This window comes from Myodes glareolus, chromosome 15 (assembly GCF_982192425.1).
Source record: "Myodes glareolus chromosome 15, mMyoGla1.1, whole genome shotgun sequence".
NCBI lineage: Eukaryota > Metazoa > Chordata > Mammalia > Rodentia > Cricetidae > Myodes > Myodes glareolus.
The window spans coordinates 13,181,916-13,198,239 of record NC_142040.1 but is presented as its reverse complement, the minus strand read 5'-3'; the positions used below and the strand labels follow the sequence as shown (position 1 = coordinate 13,198,239).

The 16,324-nt window shown below is 37.1% G+C and overlaps 1 protein-coding gene across 2 annotated transcripts in view; it reads right to left on the bottom strand.

The window, feature by feature from the left end:
• Window positions 1–15,784, bottom strand: part of Ccnh (cyclin H) — a 70,069-nt gene extending 54,285 nt beyond the window's left edge. The window contains exons 1-7 of one of the 2 annotated variants that reach the window (XM_085676879.2): window positions 15,546–15,784; window positions 14,315–14,437; window positions 11,845–11,918; window positions 10,542–10,752; window positions 5,597–5,760; window positions 3,193–3,263; window positions 665–776 (exon numbers count right to left, since the gene is read on the bottom strand). In XM_085676879.2, coding sequence (XP_085533005.1) covers window positions 665–776; window positions 3,193–3,263; window positions 5,597–5,760; window positions 10,542–10,752; window positions 11,845–11,918; window positions 14,315–14,437; window positions 15,546–15,662 — 872 coding nt within the window. In that variant the 5' untranslated portion in view covers window positions 15,663–15,784. The remainder of the gene's footprint in view (window positions 1–664; window positions 777–3,192; window positions 3,264–5,596; window positions 5,761–10,541; window positions 10,753–11,844; window positions 11,919–14,314; window positions 14,438–15,545) is intronic. The other variant, XM_048455860.3, reaches the window with a different exon arrangement.
• Between the last annotated feature and the right edge of the window lie 540 nt (window positions 15,785–16,324).

The window sequence follows — 16,324 nt, the reverse complement described above, 5'->3', positions numbered from 1 at the left end:
AAATTTTGAGTCAGTCCACAAAAGATAAATTCTTTTACTTGCGTTATTGCTATGGCATGTTTAAAAAGAGTTAAATCTTGGGATCTTTTATGCAGAGCATAACAGATTTTATGGTAAATTCCACACTAGCCTATAAATTAAGAGAAATTAAGTATGCTCTTATACTTACAAAAAGCAACTTCAAAGTACATTTTTTTGGTTCTCTGATACAATGTTTCCTCAAACAGAAATGAGCCTAGTTACCTTACTAGTTAACAAAGATTAAGTCTAAAACAGTATACTTGTTTTTCAAACCAACTACAGGGATGTTAAAAAAAAAAATTAAAGATTAAGGATCTCATAGAAGACTGACTCCCAGTAGTTCCATGAAGTGGGAAAAAAAAGCCAAGTTACACAGTAATGATCAGAATCAGAACTGTGGGATGAAAGCCAAATATTTCTTGTGTTTGCTCCCACTAGAAATGTACACACCGTCCGGCCAGTCTAGGGATGAGGACAAGACCCTGGGTTCAACTCCCGGCACAAGCAAAATCAGTATACTAAATTGAAATATATATGTCTGATTTAGGTCCCAAGATTAAAAAACTTTGTACCTGTAAAATAATTTAAATAAAGTTGAACTCAATGACTTTATGAACATAACTTTGGAGTCCTGACTACTTACGTAACCACATTAAGCGCAAGGTCAGCAGAATGACATCGCTCCAACTTCTGTTTCAGAACAGCAACTTCTTCAGACCTGGGTGGCTCATACTTTTTTACTAGGTTTCTCATGCCTAAATAGAGATACAGAAATATTTAATAATGTCTGTTTTAAGCTGGGTGTGGTGGTACATGTCTTAATGTCTACACTCCAGAGGCAGAGGCGGAGGCAGGCAGATCTCTTGAGTTTAAGGCCACCCTGATCTACAGAGGGAGTTCAGGACAGCCAGGGCTATGCCTGTCTCAAAAAGACAAAATTTGCTTTCATATAAAGAAAGGAAGATAACATGCTTTAGGAAATAAAAGACAGATTTGCATTCTATATTAAAATCAAGAAGCAATAGTCTTTTAAGTTCAAGTAATAGGTATCTGCTATTTATTTCAGTATAAGGCATGAATATAAGCATGCTGTATGACTTAGGTAGTATTTTTATAAGTACCTCCATGTTTATACTTTGCTCAATTTAGGGCATTTGAAGTAATCTCTATGTGATTTAGTAAATATTCTTTATTCTGTACCACCAATCATATTCATTAACAGATGGTGCCTAAGAATATACCTTTTCTTTATCAAAAAAGGATGCCTCTGTAACCGAATATGCTCTAATGTATTCAACATAATAAATTAGATAAAAATTTCAAGATTTTTTTTTTTAGGAAAACATGGTCATGTGCTTCAGACTGGTAACTAAACTGGAAATTGGTACTTATGTCAACATCTTTAGGGCAATATCTGTCCCCGCCCCATTTATATATACCTTCATATTAAAGCTGAGTATTTTCTGAAGCAGTATCCTTGTGTCATATTTATTTAAAATGGAACAAAATAAAGATGAGAAACCAGTAATTAAACGTTAAGCTTCAAATAAACAGTGTATTATCCTTATGTATCTTCCTCTACCAAATTGTTAGGAACTAACTTACAAATCACAATTAGCTTTGGAAGTGAACCCTCTAGTGGTAAATATGAAGACTTACAGTTTATGCAAAGAAAAAAAAAACTAAACATTTACTCCATTACTCCAAAATCACTTCACAGAATCATACCATGGCATGAGAACTGCATACCTCGATTCCCAGTTTTTAAAATAAACATTAAAATGTATATACATTTGCTATCACCTAAATAAAGGTCTGCAGTCCTGTATTTTACTGGTTTAAAAGGCGAATACGCCTTTACCTCTGAAGTACATCTCAGTAGCTATGAAATAATTGCCAAGACAGGTAACGGAGAACTGAGTATGGTGGCATATCCTACAATCTCTACTCTCACAAGATTGAGGCAAGAGATTCCAAGCTTAGGTCCAGCCTGGGCTACATTCTAAAAAACACATATGAGTGATATATATGCTATATATGTATTTGTCTGTGTGTGTATTATGCGCCAGTCAACTAAGCAGAAATTCTAATCAGAATTTCTAAAGCTGATTCCTCAATACCAGCACTACTAAGTTTTTAGTATGTGTTATCAAAATCTTCCTAAAAAGTTTCCCAAGGCTACTATTAAAATTATCACTAAGTTCATGTATTAAAGAAACGAAATGTATTCGCTCACTCTTCAGAGTCCAGGAAACTGAAATCTGTTTCTGAGTCAAAATCATAGTATTGGCAAAGAGCTAAATTCTGCCTGGAGGCACTGATGAAAATCTATTCTGTTTGTTCATTTCTGATGACTGCCAGCACTCTGGTTTTTTTTTTTTTTTGTTAGACGGCTACAATTTTTAAGGCCAAGACTGCACCTCTTGCTGTCATGACACTGTTTTTATGTCTGTCTCAAGTTTATCTCTGCCTTTTGTTCACGAGGACTCGTCTCTTCAGTAACTCAAGTCAGCACCTGCAGCTATGATACTAGCATTTACAGCGTCAACTCTCGTTTACGGTAACAAGTACAGGTTCCACAGATAAGACATAGACCTCCCTTTGGGCCCACTGTTTTAGTAGCACCCGTCATGTCTTTTTGTTGTGGTGGTAGTGATTTTGCTGTTGTTGTTTTGGTGCTAGGGTCTGAACCAAAACTGGAACATGCCAGAGAAGCTCTACCACCAAATCCTAATCCAGGCTCATCTGACAAGCTACATTTTTATCAAACTCCAAGCTGTTAACAGTGTCTTCTGAAACTGACACTTGATCCCTCTCAACTCCACTTGAAAATGACTGCCTTTGTATTAGTAACATAATTAACTAGTTAATATCTGTTATTTTGTAAACTTGGCTGGCAGTTAGCTCCCTTGGATCTGAATATCTCTCACATATTTGGAGATACTTTTAAAAGAACCTTGTTTTGACTAGGCCTTTTCTAAATCTGAAAGTCATATTCTCTTTTTACATATAAAAAGGATTTCCTTCCATATACCTTTTATTTATTCTCACCAGTGTATCTTCAATGCATCATGACACAGTAATTTAATAAAAGTAAATGTAAACAATCTACCACTGCACATTAAATACCAAAACATTTACTTAGAGAGCAGCTCTGCTAATAGCACTTACTTTTCATTATATCCAGGAACTGTGACAGGCAAGTTCTATTTTCTTTCAGCATCAGACTCTCTGATAAATAGCTATTGAAGGGAAAAAAAACGGCATTTTAACACATTGAGATCACACAGCACATTGAAAAGACAAGGCATAAATTATTTCCCTCCATGCTTATTTCATCAAGTACAGTTTTTAAATTACTTACTTAAAAAATATTACATAATATTGGAAAACTCCACAGTACTAAAACCTACAGCTATTATAGTCTGAAAGATTTACTACCATTTTTTGCTAGCTTAAGGGATGTGTACTGTTCAAAGTTCATTTAAATTTTATTATGTATAACCTCTCAGAGATAAAATAACAGTACTAATGACAAATATGTGTCATTTTATATTAAATGTTCGATATAGGTATTCTCTCAGCCTAACTTTTTTGTGATTCATGAGAAGTGTGAGCTGTAGACAGATTAACTAAGATCAAAGGTAGAAGATAGAGAATATGGTCCCCCTTAGTAACAATGTCACTCTACCTGTGGCTGGATTTGAACATTAGCAAGAAATCTATCAACAAGATATCATGTCATGCTTTGTAATTCTATTACATCTTATCAAGTCCAAAGCAAACATGTTAAAATCTTTCTATGAATGTTTTATAAACCCTAATTACATTTTGTTTAAATTTTAATTCCTCTGAAATTTTACATGCAAATACATCATGTATAGGTGCTATCATCCCAAATGATCCTAGATCTTTGAGACATAAATATGAAAAGTAATTTTTCTTCCAGATAAATAGGTTATGAATAAAGAGTTTTAAGAACTGTTATTACAGTATCTTAAACTATCTAGATTAAACTATATATGAAACTTTGGTTTTGGTAATGATGGTACATATTAACTACTCTCCTTATTCTTGTCTTCTTACACCTTTGCATCTTCCTTATGCTTCTGTTTATTCTTTCAGTTTTATATCATTCTAATTTGATTTTTTTTTAAAACAAAGTCTCATGTAGCCCAGTTAGAACTCATTATAGCTTTTGAAGACAAGCTTTAACTCCTGACATTCCTGTTTCTATCTCCTACATGCTGGAATTAAAGATAAGCTATCTCTTACAGAGGCTCCACACCTAACAAGACAAGTCAATTATTGACATGGATGTCTTTCCTATTTAGTGCAGGGTTTTATTCTTGTATTCCTAAATGTAACATAGCAGAAGCTCACTAAATGTCTGCTTAGTAAATAAATGGGATATAACTCACAATAGGATTAAATCTACATAGAGTTGTACTTGGGCTGAAGAGATATCTCAATGTTTAACAGTACATCCTGTTCTTTTAGAGACCCAAGTCTGGTTCCCGGAACCCATACCTGGTAGCTCATGACTACCTAACTAACTCTGGGGATCTGACACCCTTTCGCTTGTCTTCATAGGCACTTCTACTCATGGCATATATTTACATGTATACATAGATAAAAAGTGGTCACAATCCCTTACCCTAGAGGCAAATGTGTTTCAAAATTTGTAACTATTTAAGTTATATAAAGCTAGCTTGGTATATATGCTGCCTTATATAAAATATGGTATCTGAGAATCAGGAATATTGGTACTTCTATAATAATAAGAAATATTCCCAATGAGGGAGGCCAAAAACTAAATTACATCTGTTCATGTTTGCTACTGTCTTACCACTGTATTTTGAAACTGTAAGTATATAAGATAGTTTAAGCTTAGAAAATTTTACCTCCTTCAGCTATTTATAAAAATGAAATAAAAACATTGTCATAAGAGAAATTATAAACAATAAAAACTAGTATAATTTGAAGATAACTGGAATATAATAAATATTTCTAATTTACTATTCTTCTAGCCCTCTAGTAATATACCTATAGTACTGTTACAAGTTTAAGAATTAATATATGCATAAGATAATATTAAAAAACTAAGTGGATTTAATTCACATAAAGTACTCACTGTAATGTCTGCATCTCTGTGTATGTGCTGTATATTATTATTTATGGCTCAACTTCAATTTTCATGTGGATATACCCTAAGACATTACTTCTACAAATCCTTACTGAATGTGTTACACATACTCTATGACACATGAATGATATAACAAAGCAGATTTGCTGCATTTACAAGTTCATCAACTTGTAAATCTGTCATAGAGCTATAGTTGTCTTCCAAAACTATCTGTTTCACTTCTTCTACCTTCGTCAGAATGTATTCTCTTAGCTCAATAGCACTTTATTAAATACCTTTTTAAAGGCAATTTCATTTCTTCAGTCATGAAACTTAGCTGATATAAGACATTATATATACAAAGACAATCATCTAATGAACCCTACTTAAAAACTCAGACTCTACTAAGATGTAAAACTTAAATTTGAATTAACATAAACAAGTTGATACCTTTCCATAGAAATTCCAGCCCTAGAGGCACTTGATAAAATGGCAGTCAGGGCAATTTGTGAAGGTGTGTATAAAAGATAAGCATCTGTCAATGCAACTCTACTAAGAAAATCATCAGCTGTTTTCCTCAAAATCTCTGGATTCTCCAACATGGGGTATCGAGTCTAGAAGGAAAGTATACAGATGTCACCATTTCTGAGAGTTTACTGAAGATCAAGAACCATTAAAAAACATAACAGCAACTAGCAGAGGCTTAATAAAAAATGATTTTTGAAAGTAGCTCCTTTCCTATGTCCCAAAAACTAATCTTTCACTGTTAGATTGTATGTACTAATTGAATGTAGCTTAATTACATACATCGAATTCTCAACATTTCATTCTGTTTTCTCTGATATGGCTTTCAAATACTTTTGGATATATGCCTATAAGAACAACACAGAAACACATGCTTCAAGACAGTAATACTTAATATTATTCTCAAATTTAGTCCTTTTCAAAGTTAGATGGGGAGGCTCCTAGAGTTTCTACTGCATTCAAGGCAGATCCAAGATGTATTACTTTCAGGTAAAGTTGAGCCAGGCAATACAGGCAACTGTAATGTCAAATTAATGTCAAATATGTCCTAATGTATACTGTTGGGGAAAATAAATGGACATGATTTTGGACCCATCAGCCTTCCCAAATAGCTAAAGAAATGTGTTTAGACTATGAACACAAAATCTGAGACCTTCCAGCACCTGTCAATTACTTAAGTCTCAATCCCTCAGACAGTCCGACTGCAGATGCTCATAGTCAAGTCCTGAAGCAGTAAGACAACCTGTAAATATCAAGTTCAAATGTGGAGCCACACATGGCCAAGTCATTTTCCCCAAATGTCTGACCCTGAAATAATGGAACCACTCCATTCGGACTGCAGATGCCCCCTTTCTCAGGATTTTGCTTAATTTCTTCATGCTGTTCTTGCAAACCTCAGACCATTGGGGTATGAATTCTTTCACCTGATCCCACTTATCAGAGTCTTCAATCACTTCTTTTTTTTTTCAATCACTTCTTTCCTGTACTTTTTAAGATTCATTTTTACTTTTATCTGTGTTTGTGTGAGTGTATGCATCATGCACAGTGCCCACAGAAGCAGAAAAGGGTGTTGTGTCGGATCTCCAGTCAATTTTAAGCCACCAGATGTGGGTGCTGGGAACTGAGCTTAGTAACTCTGGAAAGGCAGCAAGCACCAATTTCAACAGTATATGAATCCAATTTCTATACTTTTGATTTTCTGGGCACTGCCAGAAAAATCTACAAAAGCGGTCTTGGGATACTACTATAAATCCAAATTTACTCATCTTGTTCTCTCAGCTTTGTCTACCAATGTTTTCCTAGAAAATTTGTTCTTCCATTTGTTACTGATGATGATTAGTATTTCTACCTTAATGTCTTTACTAGACTTTAAAACCATCATTCTGTGGAAAATTATCTCTGCATTTAAAAAGGAAAAGCACTATTTCCACCAAATCCTCAGATACAACAGCATCTTCACCCAGACTCTCCCTTTCTCATATCAACACAAAAGCTTGTCCCCCTTTCTAAGGCCAACTGTATCATTTCAAACCCCATGCTAATTTCCTGTATACTGTTCATAAAGAATCCACAGCTCTACTATATGGTCTCTGCTTCCTCCTTAGTCTTTTTTTAAATTACTAGCTCCTTGGATCAGTACTGAAACGTGTCAATCTTTTCTGCAAAACTAAACACTTTTACATTCAGTATTTCATCCATCTTACCTATTCCACTTCAGAGAGAAACTGTTTAATTGAAGTTACGTATGCAAATTTTGTGCTACAAAATTGACAGAGACATCTCGCTGCCTGGACAGTCACCCAAACTTCTTCTGTACCGTTGGGGCATCCATCCTCAGCCCACAGGCCCATAATATCCAGCAGACTTTTCCACTAAGCAGGAAATTTCAAAGACAGTTCCATCTATATTGGCAGTTTGCCAGTCATATTTTTCTGTGTCCTGCAGAATGTCTAGCAGACTCTTTCATGAAGCAGGAACCTTGAGGATTATCTCACCTTTAGGCACGTTTAGCAGTCATCTCCCTGTGGGTCCTGCATGTTCAGTTCATCAAACAGTCCAGGCAAGAGCAGTTTCTTGCCCAAATGGCTAGCAAACTCTATAAGGAGACTCTTTGATGCCCATCTTCCTCTTGAAGTAGATTGGTGCTGCCAGGAGCAGATGTGTCTCATTGTTATGAAAAGTTCTAAGTTCTTAAAACATTTAAATGCCATATTCTGAAGGTCTCTGAAAGATTTGAAGAATACCTAACTAACTGAAATCTATCTCTATCTAGAAAACCTAACAAGACTATAATCTTGACTACTACAGATGATTATCTACTAACCTGTACTTCTTAATTATACATTGCATTTTTAAACGAACTGTACAAATACAATGCCTTAGTCAGGAGCAGAAATTACATATAACAAAATTGACCTAAAACTTGTATCAATAAACCAAGATCCATACCAAAGCAAAGTATCCATCTCTAGAGAACAAAACAGTTTTTTCTTTTAATAGTAAGAGACATGAGTTCTACAAGGCTCTAATGTTTCCTATTATTTAGTGATTTCACATCCATAACAAGTACGTTTGTAGTGATACTTGTGCAAACAAGACTACAATTCAGCATAAGACACAAGTATGTACATTACAAAATTCTGAAAAATGATAAGCAACTACGTTACTGGTCTATGTTACTACTGCACTACATATTGTAAATTATTATTTTAGAGCATATTCTACTTATTAGTAATAACTCTAATTATAAAATATATCATGCAGGCCCATAATCGAGTAACAGAGGCCACTGTTATGAGAACATATGACTGCTCCATGCATGTACACTTAGCCAAGGACAATAAAGGTGGAAGATAGTGACATAATTCACACAATAACATATTCATGTAGTGTCTCAAAATGTGTCTAGTCATTAAGAAAAAAATTATAATAAACACACTTTTTTTTCCTATTTTCCCCTTCCTGGACAGGATCTTACTATGTAGCCCAAGTTGGCCAGACACAATTCTGACTTCTCCTTCCTTTTCATTATAATTTTTTAAAATTTTATTTACTTTGATGCATATGATATGTATAGGTATTTGCTGCATGTATGTCTGTGCACTACACGCACCTGCATGTATGTATGTCTGTGCACTACATGCATGTCTGATGCTCAAGAGGGACAGAAGAAGGCACTGGGTCCCTTGGAACTGGAATTACAGGCAACTATAAGCTGCCATGTAGGTGCTGGAAACTGAATCCTGTTAAGTCTCTTTACTGGTAAACCATCTCTACAGTCTGTTCTCTTTCAATTTATTCCCACAAAGCCACCAATCTTCTTTTCCTTCTACACTTCAAAGACAAATTTCAACAAAATCATAAATGACCTTTCTGGTACTAAATTCAGCAAACATTATTAACCTACTTTTTCTTTGCCTGATCTGAGCAGAATTAGAAAGCTGCTGTGCTTTCTTACAGAAGCACACTCTACTCCCTTTGTTTTCTCTATGAATCCTACAACCCTGTATAAATTTTAGTCCCTTAGGAGTTTCTTCATTGCTCAGCTGCCATGAGTAGTCCTCACTGTTACCCCTCTCTGCAAAATGCATGACACATACAGATGTCCAGTCTTATCAGATGCTGTGATGGCTGTTTTTGACTACATCAGGAATTAAATGAAGCCAAAAATGGCTGGGCATACCTGTGAGGGATTTCTGCTTAATGAAATCATTTGAAGGGGGAAGATCCCCATCTAATCCAGACTTTTAAAGTAGGAAGATACACCTTTACCAGATCTTTTAAGGTGGAAAGATCTGCCTCTAATCGGTGTCACACCTTCTGCTGGAAGCCTTCACAGGGCATGGAAGAAGGAAGGCCCTCTTTCTGCCTGCTTGTCCTTAGGTTCTACTGCCAGTGAAGGATCCACTAGGAAGGTCTCTGGTGGGATGTTCCTTTGGCACCTAATTCCTACTCTTGATTTGAATTTCACTTCAAGTAATGCTTTCTCAGCAATGTCTTCCTTGCCTTTCAATTGGCCATCTTCTTTTGGAGTCTTTATATTTCCCTCTATAAAATTTAGTACACTAATAGCTATCTAACACACTAACTGTAAGGCCTATGAAAGTTGTCATGTACTGCCTTGTTTCCAGGCTGAATGCTCAGACATATTTAGCATAAACAATATCCATAGTTGCTTAACTGAGAAAAACCAGTTCTTGACTTCTCTTCAACTTTACTTAGACTTTTCAACAACTTAAGTTGACTATGTCAGTATTTACCTATGTATCAATGCACGGCACATATAAATACATGAATATAAGTTCTATCCATAAAACATGCACATGAACATATCTGTGTTACATGTTTAGTGACGCGGTGTCACTACATTGCCAGGCTAGTCTCACACTTCCAGGTTCAAGTGATCCTGCAGCCTAAACTTCCCGAGGACCCAGCTATTTACTTATAATTTGGGTGCTATATTTGTGACCTAAGTTCATAAAACATTAAAAATAGGAGCCATTTACATTTTAGTTTCATGTTAGTACCTTTTTAAGGTTCTGTAAGTCTCTAGGGCCAGATCTATGACAATATACATCGATTAGAAGTTACCATAATTCTTTAAGAGCATTACTATAAACTCACAATCTCCTACAACAGATTAATAAACCAGAAACCTGGAAATTCCTATCTAACAATCTAAGATAACAAACTCTTCAGGTGGACTCTAAGGCCCATTAATGTTTGAACACTATTACTCTAGAAGAGCCAGCACAGACTCTCAAGTTGCAAATACATTGCAACTTGATATTACTAGTTAGTTTTCAGATCTTTTTAGCACAGAATAACAAAGGAGTACATATATTAGCTCATTTCCTGTCGGTAAGTTTACCTTTATATCAATGAGGAAGCCTTCAAAGGGTCGATATGGATTGTGGACGATAAGGTGAAAATTAAGCTGCTGTATAAGTAGTAGTTCATATTCCAAAATTTGTTCCAGTGCTTTCTCTTGCCCAAGGGGACTCTCCCGAAGATTTCCAACAAACTGAGGACTAGACACATTGAATTCATCTACTTTGCAGGCCAAAAATGCACAAGTGAGCCTACATGAAGAAATAATGGAGGGCAGAAATACCTAAATATTCCGTAAAGTACTTTGTACATTGTTTAATATTTACATGTGACTATGCTAGACACTGCAGGACATTAAAAAAATGAAATGTAAGTTAAAATGAGTTCCTCTTCAAACTTTTATTCATTAGGAGACTTAAGAGAAATGGTAAGTTAAATAGAGCCATCATCTAATACTGCTACAGCATTTAGTCAACATTTATTTCATATAATCCAGCCAGAAACTGGAACAAAATAAAGAATAAAAGTAGTGTGTATCAAGAAATATAAATGAAGAATTAATTTAAAAACAGAATAGTACACATATATGTACCTTGTGACCAAAGAAGACAGGTAAACATAATTAACATTGCAGAAGGTCGTCAGTAGAAGTCTCAAGTTCCTTGAGTAGAGTTAACAGCTTATGGACAAGCAGGAAGCTCACCTGAGTACTAAATTAAGTTCAGAGAGGGGAACTAGTAAGCAGGCCACTGCTCACAGCTTTCAGAAGCTCAAGTCAGAATAAAGGCCTGAGAACAGAGTAGTGAGAATAGAGCGGGAAAATAGAGCACACAGAATAAAGGTGGTGAGAACAGAGTGGGAAAAACAAAAACAAAAACAGAAGCATGAATGACAGCAAATTCCGTGATGAGTCCTATACTAATTCTGTCCTTATCTTTAGTAAGTATAATGCTTAGCAAAGAGAAGAAACAAAATATACCTTTCTTAACCAAAATTGATATGAAGCTACAGGATCTGTAAACTGATGGGAGTGGAGAAAGGAATTACTACAGAAGATTCTTAGCCTGAACAATCGGGAGCATAAAGATGCCACTGACAGTGGTATTAGTAAAATTGCTAGGTTTAAGAAAAACTCTGTGAACGGTAGGCAAATAGCAGTTCAAATGCCATTAGCAATATAGAGGATAATGGCAAGGAAGGAGACCTTACCTTCAAATAGGGAAAAAAAAAATTCAAGACTAAACTGTCCTTAATTAAGTCAATAAACTCATATAATTCCCACAGACAAATGCCCACACATTATAAACATCTTCAATGAAACAAAAAGACAAATTTATACTCACATTATTATCCGAGGGTGATATTCCATTACTGAATTATTAAGATAAAAACGCTTGAAATACATACAAGCTGTACCCTAAGATTAAAAGAAAGAAATATACACATCTATAAAAGCAGGATCTACTTACATGTTCCATGTTACATTTTGAAAAGATTACTGACTCATGCTCAGGCTTACTTGAAAAGGTTCTCCACACCAATACTTGTGAATTTTGCTTGTATAAAATAAGCTGGGATGCAATAGAACAAAACATGACAATCAAAGGAGCCTCTTTTATGTTCAGCTACTTGTCCCCAGCCTACGAAGAACAATCCTTTCTGTGTGTGTGTGTGTGTGTGTGTGTGTGTGTGTGTATGTTTGTCAGAATTCAGAGCAACATGAATACTTAAAATCAGAAAAAATTTAAGCATTAAAATAAGTGATCACAGGTTACCCAATCTTGGAAAAATGCTAACAGAACAAAATGACTGTCACTCCAGATCTGTGGTGAGCCACGACGACTGCCGCCAACCCGCAGCACCTCGTGCCGCCTGGTACATCCCACCCAATAAATAAGCCACTGTGTGAATCTCAAAAATATCAATATACTCCAATCCTTATAACACATTAGTAAAATATTGCTACCTCTATAAAGTAATAATATCACAAGTTATCTGATTTATTCAGACATTTATCAAAGGTTAGAGGCTATACTTAACTAAGGACTACCTGAATCTTCAACTATTATTATCACATGACAAAACAGTAAAATAACCATTTATTTAACTGATATCAGGAAAAATCCTTTACTAAAATTTGCTAACAATTTATGTTAAACAACAAAAAAATTGCATTCATTGTATCGACAAATTTTGTAACATTCATTCAAGAATTGCTTGACCCAAAGAGATAATTTAATCCTACCACCTCATTCTACAGCTCTCATAATGAAAAAGACAAAACCCAAATTTCATTATAGAAACTAAACAACTGTATCTGATACTATTCATGACTATTTCATCTCTCAGATAAGTCTGCAACTTAAAAATAAACTATAAATATGTGTATTTAATATTCTTCCATTTTTTTCTACTATAAAAATGGATAATCTTAGGTAGTTCTTCTCTATTCATTCACCTTAAAAACAGCCTTTAATACTTGATCTTTACAACTAGCCATGAGAGTAATAAGCAAGGCAAAGGTGCTTGAGAGAGCAAGCCTTAACACCAGCTTTTTTACTTCTTCGTTGTTTAGCTTTTTAATACCAGTTACTTATTCCTTCTCACCACTGACCACTCTCTCTAGTAGGAAACACAACACTCAGAACCATATAAACTAATAATCCTAAGCCATTTAAGCCTGTGATACAGCTCAGTTGGTAGTGTGCCAGCCAGGCATGCATGCACTCCAGTAGTAAATAATACTAGATTTGCAGTGTCTACAAGCCTACAAGCCTGTCAGGTTGAAGGGATTGAATTACAAGTTTAAGGTCGTTCTCTGGAACAAGGCCGATATGACCTGAGACTACCTTGCCAAGAAACCAGTAATAAGACCAAAGACAAAGCTCTAACGACTTCTAGTGAAAGTTTCAAATGTCTTAGGGCAGGGGCTGCAGCTGAAAGGCAAGGGCTGGTTTCAAACAGGCATGAGATGCGCAGAACTGAGAATGCTCGAGTTATACTCGGATCCCAATTCTACTTTCTCTAGTCAAGATGGCCAGAAGAAAAATGGTTTTTCTTTTTCCAAAAAAAAATGAGGATGTCACAAACTGTACAACAGACTATGAAATGACGTTGAAGAGGCCCTATTCACAAGATATAGCTACTTAAGATGTAAGGCCTTTATTTAAAAATCTCACAAAAATCAGTTTTTCTCACTCATAGTGATACGTGTATGAATATATTAATATTTACAAAAAAACTATAGCTGACTCATACACAACTTTCACTTAAGATCCATTACTGTTCAGGACTTGACACAGGGAAATGAGCATCGAGGCAGACGCCACATTCCTCAGTCTTGCTTCTGTCTGTCAACAGAATTAGTGGAATGTCTGCCGATTTTCAGCCCAGAGTTCAAACAGTGGACATGCCTTCTCCAGACTTCCCTCTTGTCCATTCAGAAGCAGAGGACTGCAAGGTGATCCAATGTTAGGGGCACAAGAGAGCAGGAGCCTGAGATTCTAGCCAAGACTAAAGAGAGCCACTTCCTGCTGAGATGCCTGTACTGGACCACAATATGAGAAGAAACAACTAGGTTTTTTTTTTTTTCTGTTATGTAGTTGGGGGCCTACTTAGTTCTATAGTTAAGACTACGCTAACATAAAGGATAATTCTAACATAAATACAATTTTGCTACTTGAAAAAAATGTGACAAAAATAAGCACAACTAAGGAGAGTCTTCTAGAGTAAAGAAAGAATTTAACAGGAAATTTAGAAGAGTTCAGTTCTCACAAGCTTGCTAAGGCATTATACTTTATGACCATGACTTACCACAACAGAGCGTGGCATTGCTGGTTTAAATACTGAACAGAATTCCAATAATCTTTTCTCATAGTATTTGCAAAGTGTCATTTCTTCATAAGGCTCAAGAAACACTGGATCATTTGGAAGAACCTTTAAACAAAGCAAACATTTCAACATAAATTCAGTGAATTAATCGTAAAACCGTCTTCTCCGTCCTGCTTAAATTTGATTTCTATCTTCAATAAAGGGAAAATACATCACACCACTTTCTCTTTGTAGGTTTGCTAAGCATTACATAAAATATTGTAGGAAATAATAAGCAAAATAAATAACCTGAATTTAAACTGTCATCTCTCAATTTCCCAAATATCAGTTGAATATCTTTAAATAACCATGACAGAGCATGTACCAATATGGTCCCAGGTTTGATACCATTATCTGTAAATCGATACTATTTTCATTGGTTGGATATCTCCCGATTCCCATTTTTTCAGTCAATCACTGTGTCACACAATCTAAAGAAATCAGCAACAAATGACTCAGTATATTTGCTACCTGGTTGTTTTGGGAGTGCAAATATTATTTACTTGAAATCTGTAGGAGTTAGTATAATGTCACCTTAAGTCAGTACAACAGAAAGAAGACCCGGGGAGAGGACCATAGATCAAACCCCGTTCAACTGGCTTGTGTCAACTGTCTACTTCCTTTCCTGGTGCAACCTTGTGCGTGAGGGTTGTTTATGGAAAGCAAACCCAACGAGTCATTTCCCCATTTCAAGTCTTGGAAAGACTCCCTTCAGTTTCGGCATGAGTTTCAACCTTATGCTTCCGTTTACAAGTTCCTTGGCTACGTTCTTCAATCCCTGTAGCACAGGTACAGTTTTGCCCACAACGACCATGATTTTCTGCCTGTGATTGACTTCCCACTCAGCAACAACGGCTGTGTCTGCAGGACCATCCTTTGCCCCTCTTGCCAACTACTGAGAATGGTTTGTCCTGACATCCTGCAGGACAAGTGACCAGTTCGAGTCTTGCACAAACTCGACATCCCCCAAGGCTTAATTGTGGCCATTTCCCAGGATGTTAGTCGTCCCTGTCATGGCCAGCCTGGGTCCCGCGTCTGTGTGCAGCGGCTCCAGCCAGGAGCGCGCTACGCGCTCCCTGCCCGCCCGCCTGCAAGCAAAGCGAGGACTTCAGGAGAGGCCGCAAGTTCCCGCAGCCGCTCGCGTGGGCGCAGGGGCTGCCCTGCGCGACCTCACCTTCCCGTTAGCCACCGCTTTGCACTTGAATTTGCGGTTGGCGTCGGCCCGCAGGCGCGCCAGCTGCTCCTCGCCCGCAAAGGTCCAGTGCCGCTTCTGACTGCTGCTGTGGTACATGGTGCAGCCCTAGCGGGTAGCGACACCGGGACAGCAACAGCAACACACCAGGAGACCGCGGCCACGCGCGACCGCGACCGCGCAACACTACGACCCAGACCAGAGACGCGCGCTTGACGTCACGATCACGTCCCGGCATCCGCTGAGGCGTTTCCGGAGCCTCGGGTCTCCGGGCCTTGGGCGGGGCGGGAGTCTGAGGGGCGTGGCCTCGTCGTGTCAGAAAGTGGGCGTGGCCGAGGTGGGGGCCTCGGCTCCTCACAGAGAAGGAGAGGAAGGTTCCAGAGTGGTGACAGGGTCCGCAGAGGATGTGTGTGCACACCCAAAGCTGAAGTCCTTCAGGCCTAAAGCCGGCGCCATGGGAGCGGGGAGGAGGGCGGATATGCGTATTCGTGCTCCTGCTAACACGACATTTCTCCGGGTGGTTTTCTGTTCCTCCTAGTGTTCCGATCTCTGAAGCCAAAGTGGAAGATAGTTTTATAGTTCCTGGTATTCCCATCTCCAGTATTGCTTTAAACGAATCTTACAATAAACTCTCATAATGTTTGAGATTTACCTTTTCTTTTTTGTTATTAGAACTTTCAAAATTGCATTTGAGATGTCAAATTTACATTGCTTCCAAAAGTCTTCACTGTTTTTTTTCTCCCCCCCCCCCTTTTTTTAGA